The sequence below is a fragment of the Plectropomus leopardus genome, chromosome 4 (genome assembly GCF_008729295.1).
Source record: "Plectropomus leopardus isolate mb chromosome 4, YSFRI_Pleo_2.0, whole genome shotgun sequence".
In the NCBI taxonomy this organism is placed as follows: domain Eukaryota; kingdom Metazoa; phylum Chordata; class Actinopteri; order Perciformes; family Serranidae; genus Plectropomus; species Plectropomus leopardus.
Window position 1 is genome coordinate 23071713 of NC_056466.1, and position 22999 is coordinate 23094711.

At 41.1% G+C, this 22999-nt stretch overlaps 2 protein-coding genes across 2 annotated transcripts; both read left to right on the forward strand.

Annotated features, from left to right (window-relative positions):
• The first annotated feature begins 1016 nt into the window (after nt 1-1016).
• On the forward strand, nt 1017-12080 carry samd1b (sterile alpha motif domain containing 1b). The gene is made up of 7 exons (XM_042484266.1): nt 1017-2213; nt 3262-3502; nt 5103-5233; nt 7259-7307; nt 7421-7538; nt 9339-9453; nt 9578-12080. The coding sequence occupies exons 1-7, from the start codon at nt 1122-1124 to the stop codon at nt 9719-9721; spliced, it is 1890 nt and encodes a 629-aa protein (XP_042340200.1). The 5' UTR covers nt 1017-1121; the 3' UTR covers nt 9722-12080.
• Nucleotides 12081-12569: 489 nt separating this feature from the next.
• Nucleotides 12570-22755, forward strand: zgc:136908. The gene is made up of 18 exons (XM_042485814.1): nt 12570-12863; nt 13203-13314; nt 13396-13568; nt 13650-13792; nt 14283-14413; nt 15865-15996; nt 16104-16206; nt 16428-16561; nt 16716-16851; nt 16977-17089; nt 18060-18224; nt 18412-18534; nt 18636-18848; nt 18922-19100; nt 19191-19320; nt 20314-20472; nt 20839-20990; nt 21104-22755. The coding sequence occupies exons 1-18, from the start codon at nt 12841-12843 to the stop codon at nt 21207-21209; spliced, it is 2427 nt and encodes an 808-aa protein (XP_042341748.1). The 5' UTR covers nt 12570-12840; the 3' UTR covers nt 21210-22755.
• Nucleotides 22756-22999: the final 244 nt, after the last annotated feature.

Sequence of the window (22999 nt, forward strand, 5' to 3'; positions counted from 1 at the left end):
AAAGTGAGTTTAGATACTTAAAATGTAGTGTGAGTGTTGTAGCCTGGAGGTCAGACATCCATCACTGATGCCTGATGTGCCGTTTAGCCACACTGTAAAATCTTGCAAGTTGATTGTACTTTAAAAAGAATCTAGGAAACCAACTACCTTGAAAAATGTAAGTAAATGTAAGTCTTAATTGATGTTAACTTTATATCTAAATGTTAAGTTTACTTAAAATTGGGTCATATCGACTTAATATTGTAAACTTGTTGCAACTTCAAAATGACACATTTAATTGAATCAGTCTGTCTAAGTGTTAGTAAACCTGTGCTATATTTCTGCTTCCTAGTCTGTCATGTTTATATATTCTTCAACATGGTAACAAAACAGAACTAGCAGATCTAAATTCACCGTTTGCAAAATCCTCTTTGTTTTGATCAAGTGAGGTCAGACTAACTTGGTTTACAGAAGTTGAACATTTAGAAAGAACAAGGTAATTTCACTTGTCAATTTTAAGTTGTGACAACTTCACAAAATTAAGTAAATGCAACTAAATTTCAAGTCAACATGACACTTTTGATACAAAGTAAACCTAAATGGAGATTAACAGTTATATTTACTCTCCATTTTTATTAGGCAATTGGTTTCCAAGATCTTTTTCATTAAGAATAACTTGTCAGATTTTACAGTGCGTGATCCACCCATCTGTTGACTGCCCGGCTCAATCAGATTCACCAAAACCCTTAGAAACACAATATCTCAGCCGTGTTTGGACTGCATATTAATGTTGGACTGCATATTAATGTGTCTTTGTGTTTCAAACAGATAATATAAACTGCATGTTGCTCAAGTCCAGACTGCAAACAAAGAAAATAACGCGGATGCGCTAAAAGCCAGCCAATTCCACCTTAAATGTCATTTGCGTCTGTAGCTGAGACCGAGGCGCCATCTTCGGTCCACCTTAAGCGCACAATGTGGCCAACAAACGAAAGCGTACCAGCTAGGCTTCCGTCCTCATTCTCCAGCCGGGGGATCGCACTCTGGCTTCCCAGATTTGACACAGCGTCACTTGTGAAACAGCAGAAGGTGGGGGGGAGACGCACCCGGGCCAAACCCCATCCGCACCAGCAGCTGAGAAGATGTCCGAGCCCAATAAGTACCGAGAGTGGATCCTGGAAACAATCGACTCTCTCCGCTCGAGGAAAGCCCGTCCGGATTTGGAGAGGATTTGTCGAATGGTCCGGAGACGACACGGGTCAGACGCGGACCGAACCAGGACAGAACTGGAAAAACTGATTCAAGAGCAGACGGTGCTCAAAGTTAGCTACAAGGGGTCCATATCGTACCGAAACGCGGCGAAGGTGCAGAGGAAAAGCAGAAAGAAGAGTGAGTTTACGGCGGCTGGCGGCAGCAGCAGCGGCAGCGCGGAGGCAGCGAGGGAGCGAAACACCAAACACGACCATCTGAACAACAACGGCGACAGTGCGCACAGCTTCACCGACCAGGAGGAGGGAGAGGAGGACTCGGAGCCCAGCCCAGATCCCCAGACATCAGCCAGCACCGGCGACAAGAAGCTCAAGCCTGCCTCCAGTCAGAGTAGCGGAAACGGGTGCCTCAGTTGTGGCGCAACAACGAGCTGCGATGTCGGGAGCGGCTGTAAAGAGGAGAAAGCAAGTGCACCGAGAGACAAGGGATTAGGACAGCAGGGGGGGTGCCCGTCGCCCGGTCTCACTCACAAAACAAACGATGCCAGCAAGATAACACTGAGCAAAGGAGAAAAGGAGCCGAGCGGAGATGAAACCCAGAACAAAACTTGCTCCAGCCAGAGACCGAAGCAGACTGCGCCCCTCAAGCCCAAACTTCGAGTCGGAGGAGCGGGGAACCACGCCAACTCCGACCTGGGCGACAGACTGGTGGCTTCTGTGCGCAGCCTGTCCGAGAGGAGCATCCGAGGGGGCTCCGCCGCCACCAGAGGCCACATGAAGCCGCTCGGGCTGAAAGAGATTTTGGGCTATCTGAGCAGCCAGGAGCGTCTGTCGGAGGAGAAGCTGACCCGAGGCAAAGTCAAAGTGGTCATGGAGAGAGAGGTGGCGAGGGGCAGGCTGCGCAGGACCCGCTGCGGGAACATTACTCTTCCTCTGAGGGGGATGGTGGTGGAGGAGCCCAACAATTCGTCCGCTGACAGACTTGGAAAGAGCGCACTGCAGGACAGGCACGCTGCTGTGAAAAAGGTGGGCGCTGCTAACTTAATATTTCCAACACGTCTCGAGTGTACAAGCGCTGAAAAGGCTTGATGGCTCGCTAATAAATTAATGATCACTGGTTAAACACGGCACCAAGACGCGCTCGGCTTCTCTCGCCAAATATATGTATTTTTTGTTGCTTTTTGTTCGATGTTTTGAATGCAAAAGTGTTTCCACATCTATAAAGATTAATTGTTGTGTTTGTAATTGTCAGCCGGATGCGGCCGTGCCTGGTGTTGTCCTCTGTAGCCTCGGTTCATGTGTGTGTGTGTGTGTGTGTGTGTGCATGTGTGCAGCGCTGCTTCCTGCACAAAAGGTGCAGGTTACATACAGGAGCAGACGGCTCCGGAGCGGCTTCCCCCGGCTCCCAGGATGAGCGCGCGCACCATTAAGAGCGACTCTGCACAGACGCGAGCACGAGCTGCTTCTGGTGTCGTCGCCACACAACTATTTTGGGGTCAATAACATTTCGTTTCGCTCTCGGGAACTTTAGTGGAGCGGAGCGCGGAGTGTCTGGGCCTGGCGCGCAGTAGGCGGTGTCTGTCTAAACTTGAGACGTGCCGCTGCCGCTCTCCTGTGGCCGCTGCTCTGTCGCGCAGGCCGGCTGTTTGGACTCAGCCAAAACAGCCGAGCGGTGAAAATATTGCACTGAGTGTTTTCTAACCCCGTAGTTTTATTTTCCTCTTCCCTCTTTCGCCGCATCTCCCCCGCTCCGTGCCTCATTAAATCCTTTGTATCATCTCTGACAGCACGCTCTCCTCCCTCTCTCTCCCTCCCGTGTGGAGGCAGACTTGAGTAGGCTTCAGTAGGCGGCTATCGTTATTTCTGCTATTACAGGGTTTCTCCAAGTGGGAGGTGTTTGTCATCTTCCCACCCCGAAGGAGCGCGGCAGACCTAATGTGCTGTTTAAAGCTCCGATCCGGTCAAACGAGTGCGAACTCAGCTCAAACTCAGGTGTTCACCTCAGAGGATTGAAGGTGCCTTATGTCCACCTTACTCCTTTTTTTTTCTGATTCAACTTTGTCTGTCATTGCAGCCGCCGGCCCCCTCTCCGCAGCAGAATGAGCAGATGGAAACAGCCAGTGAAGAAGAGGAACGAGAAGAGCGTGAGGAAGAGGAGGAGGAGGATCCCCGGAGTTCTGATGAGGAGGGAGGACTATCCCCGGTAGCCATGACAACCGAACCAGAGCTCATTGAGAAAACCACAGAAGATACTGAGATCCAGACAGCATCAAAGCAGGAGAGCCCACAGCAGCAGCAGCAGCACGGTGGCAAAGGTGTGTGCGCGTGGACGTGTGCGTGCGTGTATGTGCGGTGGAGGAAGGCCGAATAAAGGTTCTCATCATCAATAGTGGCCTCCCTCTGTTAATCAATACAACCGTCACGACCACTACTACTGCTTCACCCACAAGTAGGCTTACCTGAGTGGATATTGTTTTATTTTTGATTTTTTTAAAATTAATTTTTAGTTTTAAATGTTACTTTCATTTCATTTTGTGCACTTTTTAACGCATAGATTTCAGTATAATCATGTAAGCTGTCCAGAATTTTTAAAGTAGGGTTGTATGGGGTGCTCTTCTATCACAGTTCCTGCAGATGCTTAAAAAGTCATAAAATACATCTAAAAGTAAGCCCTTAATTGCCATTAAACTGTCTTATGAGGTGGGATTTTTATGAATATTTTTTTCTGACATTGCATTGCAAAAGCTTAAAATAATGGGCAACTTAATAATAATAATAATAATTTACCAAATGCCTCCCACATTAATATTATCAAAGAGTCATGTTTTATATCAGAATAAATATTTGCAAAATAAAATTCCCCCTAACCTCAAGTAATTCACATGTTTTTCCCTTCAGTATTGGCTTCTGTAAAATAAATCTTAAATTTAATTTTAAGTGGCTTTAAAAATGTCTTAAAATGTCTTAAATCCCACTTGCTTAAGGCTCTAGGAACCCTGATCTATAGTCAGTGTTTTGTAAACAGTAGATGTCAGTCGGCATGCCCTCAGTTTGGAGAAGCAGGCTTGAGTCCGACATGGAAACTGAGCAATCTACTCCTGTGGACGGGTCAGCAATAAAACATATTTTTGCTACCTCAAAAAAGGTCCCACCTAAAAAACTCATTATCAGTTTAAGTGTACACTAAATTAAGAGTATTTTCACAGCTTTCCCTTATTACAGACAGTGATTTACAGCTGAAAATGAAGCCTTTATATCGCTCTCTGCAAAGCCAGACTCCATTGAGAAAAACGGGAAATAAATATCACTGAACACAGGAGCTGCTGGTCTACTGCTGCCTCCATCAGTAAGTTAAGCTAACTAATCGAGGCGGCTGCTGTGTTTAGCAAGTTTATATGGCTGTTTTACTCAACGGAGTCTGGTGGGTTTGACTCAAGTAAAGACAGGGAACTGAAGACGTCAACTGCTATGCTTCCCTATAAAAATGAGATGTCTGACGGAAAGATTAAGAAGTAAAAATATTCTAATTAAAGCCTATACTTAAACTGATACTGATTTATTTTTTGTTGTGACTTTTTGAGGTGGTTAAATACGTTTTGTTGTTGACCCCCACCCACAGCATTACATTGCTAAGCTTCCATGTCAGACTCCTGTCTGCTTCTCCAAACTGGAGACCACCATCTACTGCACGTAATACTCTGAACTTTATTTATTGTTATTTAAATATTACTGTTACTGTCGTTTCTCTTTTGTTTTACCTTGTGTCTTTTGTGAAACAAAGTTTTTGTGCCTCTTTTTTTAAAATTACTATATAAATTTAATTTTACTGTATTGTAACTATTATTAACTATGAATTTTGATGTATTATGAATAAAAATGATAGAATTAAAAATCTTTTCTCTCCTGGTCTCTCAGGGACATGTGAGCTTGATTCCCTCACCAGGACGCCGTGTGCACCTGTTCATGGAGCTTCCCTGTCACAATGCAACAGGGCACACTTGGAGGAGAGAGCTGTCATTTCTGATCAGCTACATGTGGAGGCACAAGTAAGTGCAAGCAACTGTTTGTTAGTTTTTATTGTTGGATGATGTTCCATGCATTATCAAAACAAGTCAAAATTACTCTCAGGCCAACCATGACTGAGTCTGACTGCAGACCTTTGTTACTTTTCTCCTGTCATTTCTATGCTATTGTCTTAAATGAAGCCTAAAAGTATTCGAAAATACTCCACCAGTGGTGAAAGAAGTACTGAGATATTTTCCTTTTTTCAAAGTACTACCACAATGATTTAAAAGTACCCTATTACATGTAGAAATCGTGCATTCAAAATTGTGCTCAGGTGAAAGTAGAGAAGTGTTATCATAGACATGTTTCTCTGTCGTAAAAGTGAAAGTAGTCAGTATGAAAAATATTTTAGAATCACATAATCATATTATACAAACTATAGTATTGGATTGTTATTACTGATGGATTATCTGGTCAAGGAAGTGATTACATGTATTTTGATTATTTTATAATAACTAATTTGTATAATATCTCCTGAAATGTCATGAAATATGGAGAAATACTCAAATGAAGTGCAGGTACTTTAAATTTTTTCTCAAGCACGAAACCTAATTAACGTACTTAGTTGCTCAAGTTGTTCTAAAGTTGTTCTTTATCAACATTTGAAATTCTGATCAAACTATGACTGAACCTGAGCAGACTCAGCGGAAAGGTCGTCCTTTTTCAAAAACATCATTATATTTTCCATTATTTTCTGCACATTTACGGTGGCACACTTGCACTAACAGGGTTCACGAACCCTTACCCTGAGAGCAAAACACAGTAGTAAGAGCAAACACAGACACCACCACTAAACCTCATTTACACTAAAAAACCAAATGAATCAGCACAGAATGTCATGTGAATGATTGAACTTCATTTTAGTGAGGTAATTACAGAGGTAAAAATGTTCCTGATATATTGCCTTTTCTTAGTTTTTATATCATATTTGTACAAGACTTTCTGTATTTCCATAGTGGATATACTGGTGTGTGTGTGTGTGTGTGTGTGTGTGTGTGTGTGTGTGTGTGTGTGTGTGTGTGTGTGTGTGTGTGTGTGTGTGTGTGTGTGGGTGGTGGTGGGGGTGGGGGGACAGTTTTATTCTCAAATGTTCGTTCTAATGTCATATTGTCAAATGTAAACACACTACTGTGATTTAGTTTATACACATTTAATTTTATGAAGTTCTGAGCCCCTGTTGGCTTGATTAGTACACACACTGATGTAATTCACATCTTTGGCAGCATCAAAAGTTTGGAATAAATTAAAAAAAAGATTTTGTTGGTGTGTTGTTAAATTACTCCATACATTACCACCAACAACTGTTGATCAGTGGAATTGTGTGAAGCCATGAGCAGGACGTACCGTGAAAAACGTCACCCGCGTGTGCACGATACAAACAGAGACAGCTCTCATAGTGGTCAAAAACTCAACAGGGTACCTTTAATGAAAATGACATACTTTTTATTTCTTTTCTAAGATTTTACTGAATTGGGTACTTTTAGTACTGTAAGTAGATGTTCCTGATTATACTTACATACTTTTCCTAAACAGCCTTTTTCAATGCAGAACTTTTTCTTGAGTGTTTTTACAGCATGATAATCGTACTCTCTCCACCACTGGTGTTCAGTCGTAATTGCATGTCATCATGTCTCATGATGACACTAAATCAATGCTACTATACATATTTTATTAGATTTTTGTTCCATATATTTTTTATTCTTGTTTGCGTGTTCTTTTACAAGCGCTACATTTCGTACATTAAAAAAACAAGAGAAAAAAACTTTGCATTGGAGAATTGGAATTGGGTGTGATGCTGCAGCAGTTGCAGTTTATGAAGTGTTTTGACTCAGCCAGCTCCTTTAATCCTCGAGTTAAGGTGCAGGTCGTATCACTCTGAAGCATGATTTCTCCTCTCACACGGTCTCTAGTGACTTTGATTTGTTCCATCGAGCAGATATCATCAGTTTGTCATGTTCATGTTTTTATGTCTTTATTTGACCCCCCTCTGTTCTCTCCTCATACAGAATCAGATGCAGCATGACAGAATCAACCACACCTCCTCAGGCTTTAACAGTGAGTTCTGCTTTACAGATAATCTCACAATGTGTGAGTATTTTTGTATGTTTGTGTCAGGTGGCAAGCAGTAATGACAGGTAATCAGACTGTGCTTAATTTTCCCACTGTAGGCTTGGAGTCTAAGATGGAGGTCGGCGTGTCATCCTGTCTGCTTACACCCACCGCCTCACCGAGAGACTCAGGCATGTCGGAGGAACGAGGGATAAATGGGGGAGTTAGCAGTGGAGGGTGAGTGCAGCAGAAATACTGTAGACAATGAAGACACCAAACAGATTCATTGGATTGGTAGTGTCTGCTCTCTTCTTGCTTGCTTTTTTGGTACTGTTACGAAGTCCATTGTAGTTTCTCCACACTGTGCTGTCCAAAATAACCCTGCCTCTGATTGTATCACCTTGAACCTGCAATAACTGATTTTTGTGGCCTCTTGAGGGCAGCAGAAGTTTTGAACACAACTCTGACATATCATCACGTTTTAAGTAGGTAAATAACAGTCGCTCTCTAACACATCATGCAGTTGCAGAACTTTATGATTCATTTTGGAGTTCTGTTTCTGTCCATCTGAGCAATTCAGTTTAATATTCACTCTTTTTTAGCTCTCCTTTTGGTCCTCACCAACTCCTGAGGGGAATATTTGTGTCTTTAGTCACTTAATGCTCCACTACAAGGGCGCAAAAATAAGCCCTTTTTACACAGAAATCGCTTAGTAGCAGAGCTACAAAGGCCCTTCTTTACGACACCTTTTTCTTTTTACACAGAATTAAGTAACAGCAGCATCATGCCACCCCAGTGTGTCATTTTAGATAGCATGCCGGCATCGCGGTAGCAAAAGAAGCATGATGGACGTGATGTTTAACATGTAATGTTTCTCAGTAATGCTTTCTAAATAATGATAATGGCACAGCATGGCATGGCATTAACGAGCATTTACTGTCCCTGTTAAACGGCAGCTGATCTGTCTCTCTGCTCTGAGGGTAAGGAGCTCCTGGACCTCATTGTCTCCTTAATTTGTGGACATTTTTGGCTGCTGTTCTTGCTATTTAGCTGCTAACTGCTTTTTAAATCTCCTGTTGGTGGGCCGCATACATAGTACGACGTCAAAGCGTCCCATTGGCCTGTTGGCTGTCCCTTTTACACAGATTTTGATTTGGCACTGTTACTATTACTACTACGATACTACTATTGATGATTGTTGGGTAATAATTTTGATGTTGCCCAATGTCAAGACTTTATTTGATGACGAGATGATGTTGGGTGCAAAATCTGTCAAGACTAACAAGCTGAGCTGTCAATGTGTGTGTGTGTGTGTGTGTGTGTGTGTGTGTGTGTGTGTGTGTTTGTGTGCGTGTATGTGTGTGTGTGCACTTCATAACTAGTAACTTGTGTGCACTTGGGCCTGTCATAACTACTTTACACCACTGCTCTGCTATGTTCACCAGCTGCTAGCTGCATGTGTCTGCTGTTTAGTGCTCAGCAGGTAAAGTACATTGAGTTGTTTAGCTTTTTTGATGCTATGAACAGTAAATCTGCGGGCTGAACAACAAAACAATGAGCTGAAACTCACTTTAATGCTCTGTAAAGTCAAGGAGAGCTGCAGATTCAGGTAACAACGCTCTGTAGGTTTATCGCTCTGAGTGACCTCGGCACATTGTCACAGTTCATTGTTGTTATGAATCTATTGATTATAGGTACTTTAAAAATCAAAAGAAACAAAGGACTGGACTTTCTATATTAATCAAAACATAATATCTGATTCTCCTGTTTACAGGATTTTGCAATCACAGAGTGCAAAATCAAGGTTCAATTTATTCATTAGAAAAAACATGGAAATCCCAGTGCTCCCATTCTAATAAACCAACATTTATCACCATAGCCTAGGGAATAAACACACATTAAACTAGAATTAAAAACAACACAAAGTTACATTTATTTATTAATCTGTTACCTCTGATATAACTTTACGAGTTTAAAATTTCAACATCTCCTGCGGGGTTTGTACTGGGCTCACTGCCCTCTTCCTCATCTCCTTAGGTTTATGAAGTCTGAGGGGGCCAGTGGGAGCCCGGTGGACTGGACAGTGTCTGATGTGGTCAGTTATTTCACAGCAGCAGGTTTCCCTGAGCAGGCTGCTGCCTTCAGGACCCAGGTGAGCCTACAATCCCCTTTACCCACCACTAGAGGCCACCAGAGACAGTTTAACGGCTGTACTTGAACCTTTAACAGTTATGACCTACATCCACATACCCACATTGCTTTGCTCTTTTCATTAGGAAATCGATGGCAAGTCTCTCCTCCTCATGCAGCGTAACGATGTTTTGACTGGCCTGTCGATCAGACTCGGCCCCGCCCTCAAGATCTATGAGCGTCATGTAAAGGTTCTGCAGAAAACGCACTTTGAGGATGACGACTGTTAACGACAGAGACTGTTACGTCTGTATCTACTTATAACTCAAATAATCCTATAAAAATGTATGCATGATAAACAATACACTTTTCATCTCATGCCAAACAGCACACACACACACACACACACACACACACACACCTCTGTTTCTCTTCCTCTATGACTGCTTTGGCCCAGAAACAACACACAGAAATGAGACTGGATTTCCTGGACAACAAGGGTTTTCCACCAAACTGAGCACAAATGCTGGAGGAAAAAAATAGACTCATAAAGATTTAAAATGCAGAGGTTAAAAACAGTCATGCTTTTTCTCTTTTTTTATTTTATTTAAAATGATCAAGCACTTTGCAATTTCTCAACTAAACTGTGCAAAATGGTTTGTTTCTAAACTGTTCATTTTGTTCTGACCTTTGTGCACATTTTGAAAGAGGTCGTGATTTTTCTGCGTGGATTTAAATTTCCATTTGTACTTTTAGGCTTCAATCGATGCAGGAGCTTTTTGGTTGTGGGTGTATGTGTTTGGAGGCATGACAGAGCCTGTTGGAGCGATGAGAAACAGAAGCTGACCAGATTAAATACATTCCCAGAAGCTGGAGCGGACGTTTGGGATGCCGACCTGTCATAGTCTCAGATATGTTGGTGAAATCCAGCGCAGGGTTCATGACCTTGTGCAAACGATTGTTGGCCAAAGCAATAAGTTGATCATTTCCCCTCGATGTTTTGAATCCTGTCAGCTTGCAGATTAGCAGGTGGTTGATTTTGTGGATCCTAATGTTTTCAGTGAAAGTCTATGACGTAAAGTTCTTATTAAACTTTTTAAGCAGAGCTGGCCATGATCTGTTCTGGCCTCTGCACCACCACATCAGGGGCTGGTTTCACAAAGACAGACTGACTGTGGTTTAGATTGAACCACTAACACTCAGATAGACGTCAACACTCATCCATTGCACAAAGCTGTCTAAATCTTGACTAGCTTATATTTGTGTAGGATTTTGGTGCATCTAGCAGTGACTTTGCAGATTGCAAACAACTGAACTGTGAACAAGTTATTCCATTTCTGCAGATAGCTTCTCCTAAATCCTACACACTTGGCCTTTAAGTAGGACCTAATTTGGAATGAATTCTGGGTAAATTAACACTTTATTCACATTTTTTCCATCTACCCACTCAAGCCCACAACAACCACCCTCTACTCTGTGGTGTGAGTAATTAAAAGAAAACAAATCAACAAAAATAGTTAATCAGTCATTTATAAGAAACAAAGTAAACACATTTAAAATAAAATGTTTACAGTCCTGTAACATTATCCCCACCACTGTTCCACCAGTAGAGACTGCCCTCTGGTGGCATTTGATGTGCATTACATACAATACATCCTTTGTACATCTTCTCCATATGAGTTTAATAGAATAAGGAGCATCTGTATTTTTAAAGGTTGTGAAAATCACACCATCAGAGTTAGCCTTGTTGGCTTAGTTGTTTTTTTGCTTTGTTTTTTGGCGTAAAATAAGTCAGTTCACTTGCATTAGATTAACCCAAGAGTGTAAGTAAGACTGTCCTAACAGTGCAGACCTGTCTAAAATATCTTTGTGAAACTGGCCTCAGAATCAACTGCAGGAATCTTGACCAAACACGCCAGCTAACTGAACTGAAATCAGCAGAACAATCAGCTCTTAGATATAATAGAGTGTAAATATTTTTGAAAAAACGCCCATTTACTGCATCAGTCTCCATTTGTAAATTACTGAAAAACAGTAACTGAAAGATGTTATGGCAGGGTAAAGCTGAGTCAATCAATCAATCAACTAATCTCATACCACCAGCATTTTTGAACTGTTTTTACTGGTCACACCTTAGAAACCAAATGTTGTCAAATAATCACATATTTCATTCCCACCTTCACCACAACAGTGTACATTCCAGGTTTGACATCTCCCCTGTGTGCATGCTTCATAAAATTATTTTTTTTTCCTCATATGAATGTTTATATTTTTGTTTTTAGCATATTGATTACATTTTTGAATGTTTTCAGTCCACTCTCCACATACTGATGGTCAAATCAACATTTCTTTGCTCATACAAACCTCCTCTACCTCTCTCCTCTCGTTCCCCTTCACTCTCACTTTCTTTACTTCTTCCACGAACACATTATAAGGTTATTTTGGTTGGTTGAAGGTGTGTGTTACAGTGCTTGTTGACACTGTGGGCAATCAGATAATTTCATTCATAGTTAAATCTGTAGGAAAGGACAGCTGAGTTTGGGTCCAGATTCTCACAAGGGGAATGTACAGTGCGTCTGTTCCCATGTTGCTTGTCTCAAGTTATTTGTTAAAAGGACAATTTTCATAATAAAAGTTTGAATTAAAACACCTCCATGTGTCCGTTCTGAGTATGCGTGAACACATGTTGCAGATTGTTTGTGCCTGACACAAATATGCATATGTGGCGTGTGTGTGAGGGAGGGAATCCAACCATACAGCAGCTGAGTTGCAGCAGCAGCTCCTTTCAGTCACACTGAGGCGTCGAAAGAGAAAAGACAATGTTGCATTTTAGGAAAGAAATAATGTATCCAGACAAGACAGACTCTAAGTCTGGTCTTTTGGAAAAAAGGCACTATACAGCATTTATTTTGACCCATGAATATTTCAGAGTAAGTCGGGAAGTGTTCTCTATGACTAGCTAGGGACTTATGCCTGCATCTGCTGGTGAGAAGCAGGGGGAGGAGGAAATATCATGCTATATCTGTCCTGGGACGCTCTCCAAGGTAAGTGCTTGGGATCTGTGTGAGAGTGTGTGTGTGCACACGATGGGGTTACAAATAAGCAAATGGGCATATTTATACCTCCACTGATAAACACACAGGCTGCAGCTCCCTCAAACATGGTGGTTCAAGGCAACAGAGACAAAATAAAAGACTGAGACTCTTTGCAGGGAACTTCTGGGCCAAAACCACACTTCTGCAGTTTAGGTCAGACAGAAGCTGAAACCTTTGGCACTGATCACGGCAGAAGTCCGACCATACAAGACCAGCTCCTGAATATACCTCAGTAAACAACTACAGGCGACAGTGAGGGAGCAGATCTTGGTGTGAAACGTTGAGGATATCGGACGAGACAAAGGAGAGCAGTCATGCCAGGCTCAGGAGGTGCAGAGTGAGTGCAGCAGCTGTGTGTGTACAGATTGTGTGTGTTTACTCATCTGAACATACTGCATCATATTTTATAGATCTGAAGTGCATGTTGTGAGTGCTAACTTCTGAATTGTGCAATTGCACGTGCTGTTGATTAAGTTTTTTAAAGATATTAAATATTTTTTTACATTAAACTCAAAGTTACTGATAAATTACTGTGGTTTTCACATTTTTACAGACTAATAGTTGCTACGTGCAGAGCTAAAGGGGGTCTAAATACAGCTCTGTGTCACATGAGGAAATTAGAGCCACAAGTGCAGAGCCTGTATGTGAGAGTCATAATGTGTCTCTTGTTTGGAAGTTCAAAGGGAGAAGATCTCTCCACTGCCATCCTGAAGCAGAAACACAGACCTAACAGACTCATTGTTGATGAAGCTCTCAATGAAGACAGCAGCATTGTCAGTCTGTCACAGGTCAGTGTGTGTGTCTGTGGGTCTTACTCTATCCTTGTCATGTTGTGCATCTTCTAAGATGTGTGTTTGTGTTTGCACAAGGATAAGACAGAGGAGCTGCAGCTCTTCCGGGGGGACACTGTGGTGCTGAGAGGGCGGAAACGTCGCCAAACTGTGTGCATCGTTCTGACCGATGACACCTGTGGACATGAACGAATCCGCATGAATCGTGTGACACGCAACAACCTACGTGTCCGGCTCGGGGATGTCATCAGGTGAATGTCACACACTGTGTCTTTCTTACACGTGAGGTTTGACATGAAATAATCAGGATGTTGATGTGTGTTTCATCACAGTATTCATGCCTGTCCTGATATCAAGTACGGGAAAAGGATCCATGTCCTGCCTATAGATGACACCATTGAGGGCCTGACTGGGAACCTCTTCGATGTTTTCCTCAAACCGTATTTTCTGGAAGCTTACCGGCCCATATATAAAGGTACGGCGACACCTCTGCTGCCGATCATACCATGAGTGTAGATTTCAGGGAGATGCAGGGGATTTGTGCCCCACAATGGGGCATCTACTCATGGTTGATTTAGGAAGTACAATGACATTTCCATCATGAACTGATGCAGTAAAGGCACAAACTGGTGCATAAAAATTCTCCAGAATGAATGAAACGAAATGTTGGACGCTCGAAAACTATGCCCTTGGATCAAACAGCTCTGTTCATAACATGATCTGGTTTGACCTAGTAGCAGAATATGTTACTACCAGGTGTGACAATTTATTTTTGTCATAGCAACTGGTTTAGATCATATCACCGCCCTTGTTTAATTTTATTGTTGTTAGAATTGTTGAGAGCTTGAGAATGTAAGACAAATTCTTGTCTTGTCTTGTCTTGTATTATATTATATTATATTATCAGCATCATCTGAACTGCATTTAGATGCCCCTGTGTTGAGACTTTTCATCTGTGTTGTCAGGTGACATCTTCCTGGTAAGGGGGAGCATGCGGGCGGTGGAGTTCAAGGTCGTGGAGACTGACCCAAGCCCTCACTGCATTGTTGCCCCGGACACCGTCATCTATTGCGAAGGAGAGCCAATCAAACGAGAGGTCTGTGAAAGATTTAGTTTGTGTACCAGCTCTGTATTATAATACTAATTTATGGTTGATTAAACAATATGTTCGTATCTACGTGCACTATTTTGATGGTTGGTGTGGAAAAAATGTGCTATGCTGTATGTACTAAAAGGAAATGGTACAAGGCATGCGCTGACATCAGTGTTTGACTTATATCATCATCCACCATTTTCAATTTCAAAAAAATGGGTTTTTTTTATTGTTCATTTGATAAACTAAAAGGAATACTTTACCTGCAAAAGGATCATTTGTATAACAATTATATACGTTGAATTTGTGAAGAACTTAAATGATGAATCCAAAATTTGAGAAAATTCCTGATGAATCGTAGTAAAGGGGGTCCATGTTTCACAACAGCAAAATTATATCAAAACATGCGTTTATAAACTCTCGCAAGTGCTAAAGTAGCAGTTCAAATGCATTACTTGTCCATGTGTGAGATTGTTTATGTAGAAGTATTTTGAGAAAATGCAAAAAATGCACGTGTTTGAGAAGTACTGAATAACGGAAAGCCAAACGTGTCACATTTGCCAAGCACTGAAAACGCCGGCTTTTGTTATGTAACACGAATCCAGCTCTGATCTCCTTCGCTGTTTGTTTGGGTAGTCTAAAGAAAACCACATGCACTCTGATCATTTTATTGTTTTTTATCAATCTCTTATCCATCTTTATTATCTGCATTTGTTTATTGATTGACTCACATATGATTGTATGTTAAAATATGTAAAAACAAACAACAACAACAACACAGTTAAAACAATAGGTCAAAGCTGTTTTTTAAGCATGTTGACTGGGAAAAGCCCGCCTGCTGGAACTGTAACTATGTTATTTAAATATTACAACAGTGTCTCTACACTGCCCTCCGGTGGTCCCAGCGTGTAACTACACTCGATTCTATGTAATTACGCACTGTGACCACTGGAGGGCAGTAAAGAGGCATGATCGTTAAAAGATAAATAATAAATAAAATTTTAATATGTTGAAAGGGAATGAAAAAAATAAAGGCGAAGTACGGCAAGACAAAAACCGAAATATAGACTACAAAAAGTACAAAAAATATATACTTTGAAAAGATAATGCAAAACTATACTGTACTAACACGTAAAGATAATCTTAACTAAAAATAAACTGAAAAGGGAGCTTTAAAATAACACTGTGATAGATTATATTATGTCATTTAAATATTCCAACAATGTCTCTACACTGGCTTCCGGTTATCACAGAGTGTAAAATAATAAATAGATATAAACATGTTAAAATAAAATAAAATAAAGGCAAAGTATGGCAAAAGACAACAACAGAAATACAGACAAGAAAAAATACAAAAAAAAAAAAAAATACACTTAAAATATATTACTACTATAATGTATTCATAACTAAATAAACTCAATTTGTTCTGAATCTTGCATATGACCCTGTGACAGGACGAGGAGGAGAGCCTTAATGACATTGGCTATGATGACATCGGAGGTTGCCGGAAACAGCTGGCTCAAATCAAAGAGATGGTGGAGCTTCCTCTCAGACACCCCGGCCTTTTCAAGGCTATAGGAGTTAAGGTGTCATACATACTCACACTAACCACTCAAATCTCTGCTTCCCTTGATCCTAACATGACACATTTCTCTTTTTATGACTCAGTGTGCTCTTCTCTCCTCTCACTCAGCCCCCCAGAGGGATCCTGCTGTACGGCCCTGCGGGCACAGGGAAGACCCTGGTGGCTCGGGCTGTAGCCAACGAAACAGGTTCCTTCTTCTTCCTCATCAATGGTAAGCCTTGTTTTTTTCCACACAGTAACGCAGTGAGAGCATCTGTAGAGAGGCAGAGAGAAATGAATAAGCTGTTCCTGCTCTTGCACAGTGAGCAAATTTAACAAAATTAAGTTTACAGTTACGTAGATCTGAGTGCTCATTGGTTTTTTTTTTGAAAGTCCTAGATCTGTGTGGGAGAAAAACTGATTTACATGCCCTATGCATTGTTCTGTGACAAGGTCCTGAGATCATGAGTAAGCTGGCAGGAGAGTCAGAAAGCAACCTTAGAAAGGCGTTTGAGGAAGCAGAGAAAAACGCTCCGGCCATCATCTTTATTGATGAGCTGGACGCCATCGCCCCCAAGAGAGAGAAGGTAAACAATGGAGAACAAGAACGAAAGGCCTGTGTCTGCGGTATAAGGTCAAGAAACAGCTCTGTATGTGCAGACACTGTACCATCTGTACATCAAGTGTGTGCTGTGCTTGTTTTTTTTGTGTGTGTTTGTGTGTGTGTGTGTGTGTGTGTAGACCCATGGTGAAGTGGAGAGGCGTATCGTCTCCCAGCTCCTGACCCTGATGGATGGTTTGAAGCAAAGAGCTCATGTAGTTGTCATGGCAGCCACAAACCGACCAAACAGCGTGGACCCTGCTCTAAGACGCTTTGGTCAGGAAAGCAACACACACACACACACACACACACACACACACACACACACACACAAACACACTACACACACACACACACACACACACACACACACATTTACAAATGGTGATGTCTCTCTCCAGGCAGGTTTGATCGGGAGATTGACATCGGAATCCCGGATTCTACTGGTAGACTTGAGATACTGCAGATTCACACCAAAAACATGAAACTGTCCGACGACATTGACCTGGAGAGGGTGAGAAAGAAAAAACAGCCCAAAAACTCTACAAAAACTTTATTTTCAACTTCTCTAATAATAAAATGCTGAAACTTCAATATTTAACTAAAAGTTTTTTTACAATCATTTTTCAAGCAAAACCCCAAGCAGTACATTTCTCCAACTTTAAACTTGAACAAAACAAAACAAGAAACCGGAAGATGTCGCTAAGAGAGTAAATGGCAGATTGATCAACTATGAAACTAATCATCACTTGCAGCTCCAGTGTCCTCATGTTACACGATAAGCCTTTTGCCACAGAATGTCATTCAACAAGAATTATTATTGTAATACTATATATTAGAATACATTCCCTACAAAATTAAATGGATTTACGTTGCTTATTTAGAATAAACTCGGATAAAAAGGGTGTGCTGCACTGGGTCAAGAATGTAATTGCTGCTGATAGTAAAAACAAAAAAACATGACATATATATATATATATGCTCTTCAATGATAGGATAAGTCATCAAATAAGGACAAATAACAATGATTGTCCAGCTGACTTAATGTTGAACTTCATGATAAAGGCTCGCAGTCTAAAAAGCTTATTAATAAACTGACAATTAACTTTGTTTACTATGTATTAGATTATAGTTTTCCCAGTAACCTAAATTAAATCAAAATTCTTTATTATGAAGACCCTCTTAATTTAAGAACATAACATCTGATGATATCCACTGTATTTCTGTAACTTTGACATAAGTTAATAAGACAGTAAACATTATAGCCTAAATTATAAACAACTTTTGAGATCAGAAAGTGCCAACTTTTTGGCAATAACAGATTCAACTAGGCTGATTTAAATTCATTCTTGTGCATTTTGTCAGTGTTTAAACAACAATTTACACTCAGTAAATAAATTGCTCTGTGATGACATCCATCCCAACTGTGATATGCACGTGTGCTGTATATTAAATGAATATTAATGGTTATTATCAAATCTCAGATTGCCACAGAGACCCACGGTCACGTAGGTGCCGACCTGGCTGCTCTGTGCTCAGAAGCTGCTCTGCAAGCCATCCGCAAGAAGTTGATCCTCATAGACCTGGAGGACGAAACCATTGATGCTGACCTGCTCAACTCACTAGCTGTCACCATGGATGACTTCCAGGTACACACACAAGCACGCACATGACTTTTGCTCTTCCAGTGTGTGTGTTGGTCCCTCAGAGAACGCAGCTGTGCATCTCGTCATTTGTAACCACACAATAAAAGCTAGACGTGAATATTTTCTCAATGAATGAATAATGAAGAGCAATGCATCTTCTCTCCCTAACACTCATCATGTCCTCCGTAAGTGGGCGCTGAGTCAGAGCAACCCATCAGCTCTGAGAGAGACTGTTGCAGAGGTGCCTCAGGTCAACTGGGAGGATGTCGGAGGACTGGATGAGGTCAAGAGAGAGCTGCAAGAGCTCGTTCAGGTGGAAGCAACTCTAACACACTCACATCACCAGACTCTGCACACACCCACAAACACGTGTCCCAACAACAGTCCCATATGTCTTCACCTCACTCTCCTCAGTACCCTGTCGAGTATCCGGACAAGTTCCTGAAGTTTGGTATGACTCCGTCTCGTGGAGTGTTGTTCTACGGCCCTCCAGGCTGTGGAAAAACCCTGCTGGCGAAGGCCATCGCCAACGAGTGCCAAGCAAACTTTGTATCTATCAAAGGACCTGAGATGCTCACTATGTGGTTTGGAGAATCGGAGGCCAACGTCAGAGACGTGTTTGATAAGGTGAGAGCAGAGAAAGGAAAGAAAAATGAATCATGGTGGGAGGATAGAGATTTGTAACCTCTTCTGTCTCCAGGCCCGACAGGCGGCCCCCTGCATCTTGTTTTTCGATGAGCTTGACTCCATCGCTAAATCCAGAGGTGGCGGAGCTGGGGATGGAAGTGGTGCAGCTGACAGAGTCATCAACCAGATACTCACGGAGATGGACGGCATGTCGGACAAAAAAAATGTTTTTATTATTGGTGCCACAAACAGGTGCACATGTGTGTTTAATGATTGTGGTCTGAGAAGTCGGTACTCTAGATGATTCTCATCTCACTTTCTTTGCTCCTTTCATCACACCAGACCAGATATCATAGACCCTGCCATCCTGCGGCCGGGCCGTTTAGACCAGCTCATCTACATCCCACTCCCAGACAAACCGTCTCGCACAGCAATCCTCAACGCCAACCTACGCAAGTCCCCTGTTGCACGAGTGAGTGATACACACACATATTAACTCCTCTGTAGGTTATTTTCCTCATGTACACGAGAGAGAGAGAAAAAAGTCAGAAGTTGGTCTTTGTCTGTGTACTGTAGGTGACAGAGTAACATGTGTCTTAAAGGAATACTTCAGGGCCAAAATGACCTCCTGTTTATCAGTTACTCACCCCATGTTACGTTCAATTCATGAAGAAAACTTTGTTTTTCTCGCATGCCTCCATGGTGAACAGAGAATTCGAACAGGGAGAAAATTCTTGATGAATTGAAGCCATAGGGGTCTGCATTTAACGAAGGCAAACGTATATCAAAACATCAGTTTAACAAACTCTCATACAACTCGTATAACCTGGAAAAAGTGCTAAAAAAATTGTAAAATTTCCTAGCTTTTTAAAACATAATTTTCAAAAAAAAATTCAAAGTTGGTTTTTGCCCTTTTCACACGTTTTTGAAAGAAATCACACTAATTTGGGTTTAAATACTTGTGAAAGGAATCTGAAAGCAGCACGAGGAAAGTGATGCCGCTTCAGGTTCTAAAGGGTTAAAAGTGGAAGCCTATGAATTAAATTCATCAAAATTTTTTGCTGTTTTTGGATTGTTTGTTTACCATGAAGACATTAGAGAAAAGAAATGTTTTCTTCTCAAATGTGACATAACATGGGGAGAATAATTGATGATCAAATTATCATTTGGCAGGTAAAGTGTTCCTTCAAAGGTCCAGTGTACAGGCTTGATGGGTATATATTGTCAGAAATGGTCTGTAATATTTATTACTGTGTTTTCATGAGTTTTTAATCACTTGAAACTAAGAATTGTTGTTTTTGTTACCTTAGAATAGGCCATTTATATCTAAATATGGAGCGGTTCCTTTTGCAGGTAGAGTAGCTTTCATTCTACAGTAGCCCAGAATGGACAAACCAAACACTGGCTCTAGACAGGGCCATTCATGTTTTCATGTTGGCCCTCCCCCTCTCTCTCTTTCCTGTAGGATGTGGACTTGGACTACCTGTCTGGCATCACAGAGGGTTTTTCTGGAGCTGACCTAACAGAGATCTGCCAGCGGGCCTGTAAGCTGGCCATCCGTGAGGCCATCGAGGCCGAAATCAAGGCTGAGCGTCAGAGGCAGAACAGACCAGGCATCCCCATGGTCCGACTGTCAGGCTGCTACTACTGCACCACATACTTGCTTATTTACATCGTACTATAGTGTGTCAAACAGGAGACTGATAATTGTGTCTCTTTCACTTTTTCTAACACACACACACACACACACACACACACACACACACACACACACACACACACACACATGCTCCACTCCTCAAAGTACCAGGCTGTGTGTGCTTGGTGCAGAAAGAGACTGTGGAAGATAAAAAAGTTCCCTAAAGGGCGGCTGTGGGTTTTGTAACTTTCAGCCTTTGGACTGGGAACACACACACACACACACACACACACACACACACAGTGTATTGTTTCCACGTCTTGTCCTCATAATGTTTGTCCCTGTCTGCAGGATGAAGACTTTGATCCAGTCCCGGAGATCAGGAAGGACCACTTTGAAGAGGCGATGCGATTCGCTCGTCGCTCCGTCAGCGACAACGACATCCGCAAATATGAAATGTTTGCTCAAACTCTGCAGCAGAGCCGTGGCTTTGGAAACTTCAGGTACAAAAATTTAAGTACAACATGTGCCACTTCAGAAAATGTAGTCTTGATTTCTTCAGGTCGCATTCGTGGCTCATTCCTTGTCTTTTCTTTTTTTTTAAACTCTCATCTAGATTCCCCTCTGCAACTGGTACCCGGTCAGGAGGTCAGGGGTCAGGTTCTGGGTCAGGGAGGCCAGGCCTGTACAGAGAAGATGGCAATGATGATCTCTATCAGTGACAAAAACTCAACACTGTTTCCCTCTTTCACTGCTGTGCGTGGCTCCCTGGAGGAGTGGAAACAGAAGAAAAACGGGGGTGGACATTACAACATACAGAGGGAAACATGAGGACATAATAGTTGTAATAATTTTCAGAAACCTTTTTTAAAGTCTTTTAAAAACGTGAATCAAATAAGTAATCAGATGAAAGAACGTCTGTTAAGAAATTTTGCTGTAATATTCAAAGTACAATACAAAACACTTGTAAGATTGAAGATAAAAGAATAAATGTGTCAACCTTACATACATCAGAGCTTTTGCTTTTCACACTGTAGTCTTTGCACTTTGAAAGTTATGCACATTTTGTGTATGTGTGCAGTTAAAATGTGATAATTAAATTTATTTGTATGCCTCTATGATCATTCTTATAGGGTTTATTTTCTGATCCTCAGTGCAGTATTTTGTGCAAGTATCTACTTCAGTGTCTGTATCTTGCATCCTGGCTCACTGTTTTGGCTCACTGGGACACTTGTATAGAACCATTGTTGATGTTATCAGTAACATTAGTGTGATCTTCTTGCTGTGAAAAATGTCAATTTTCTTGAACACATATGAATGTTTAACATGGAATGTGCTTTTAAGATTGGGATTTTCTATCCATTTTTGTTTCAATATCCAAATTCTGTTTATGAAAAACCCAAATATGCTAGCTGGAGTACTGTGAAAGAAACTGGGATGATATGGGTGATACGCAAGTTAAGCCCCATTAACGGGTTGTTCATGTCTCTGTAAGAGCCACAAACAAATCATACAAAAAGATGTTTTCCCACGTGCATCTTATTGAATCTACTCATGCACATTCGTCTTAATTTTTTAATTTTGTTTGTTTAAAGTCTGAATTGCCAATGAACCCTTATAAGATTAGTTTAAATGAAAGGTTCAAGCTCTTAAAGCATCACAAATGTTTAGATTTGAGAAATGCAAAAACAATACATTTTCTGGGAAATATCCAGTGTTCCTTTTGTTATCTAACTGTGGACAACTTTTACGTTTATCACTCTTTTTTGTTGCCAAAAGCCAGCTGACTCTATTATTGAACAAGCAGTAAATATGTGGCCCCTGAGGGTCTGGGGCCCTGGGGCAGTTGCCCACTTGGTAATTCAGTTTAGCTAAAATATTTTGAATATTTAGCTAAACTGTAATGTTTGTATGGTTCACCTATTGAATATATTGGAAATCTTGTCATTGCCAATATCACTGATTAAAAAAAAACAAGCAGTTAAAATTTTGAGAATTATGAAGTTTATTTCTTCTTAACATTAACACCACCTTTACAATGGACTATACATAACAGCTGAAAAACAAAAAAAAACCCAGGATCATCTTCATGACATAAATGATTTTAAAGAACAAAATCCAGTTTCCCCCTCCAGTCCTTCAGTCATTCATCTGTCCCTTCCTTCTTTTCCATCCTCTTGTCTTTATGTCTTCTGTCTCTTCATGTGAAGCACTTGGCACATGTAATTCCTTGTTGTAAAGCACATTCGCCTGCATTTCTTGTATGACAGGTGCTATTAAAGTAAATAAAGTTTATTTTTATGATTATTATTATTATCTCCCCTATTGTGTAGTACATAACTAAAATGCTCAGGGGAAATGTATTGGTGTTAAAGTATACATTTTATGTAGTGGATGTAGTTGAGTAAAAGTAAAAGTTAACAGAAATATAAAAACTTAAATATAGCACAGGTACAAAAATACTATAACGAGTTATTTATACTCCGTTACACTGGACCGCTGGCTAATACTA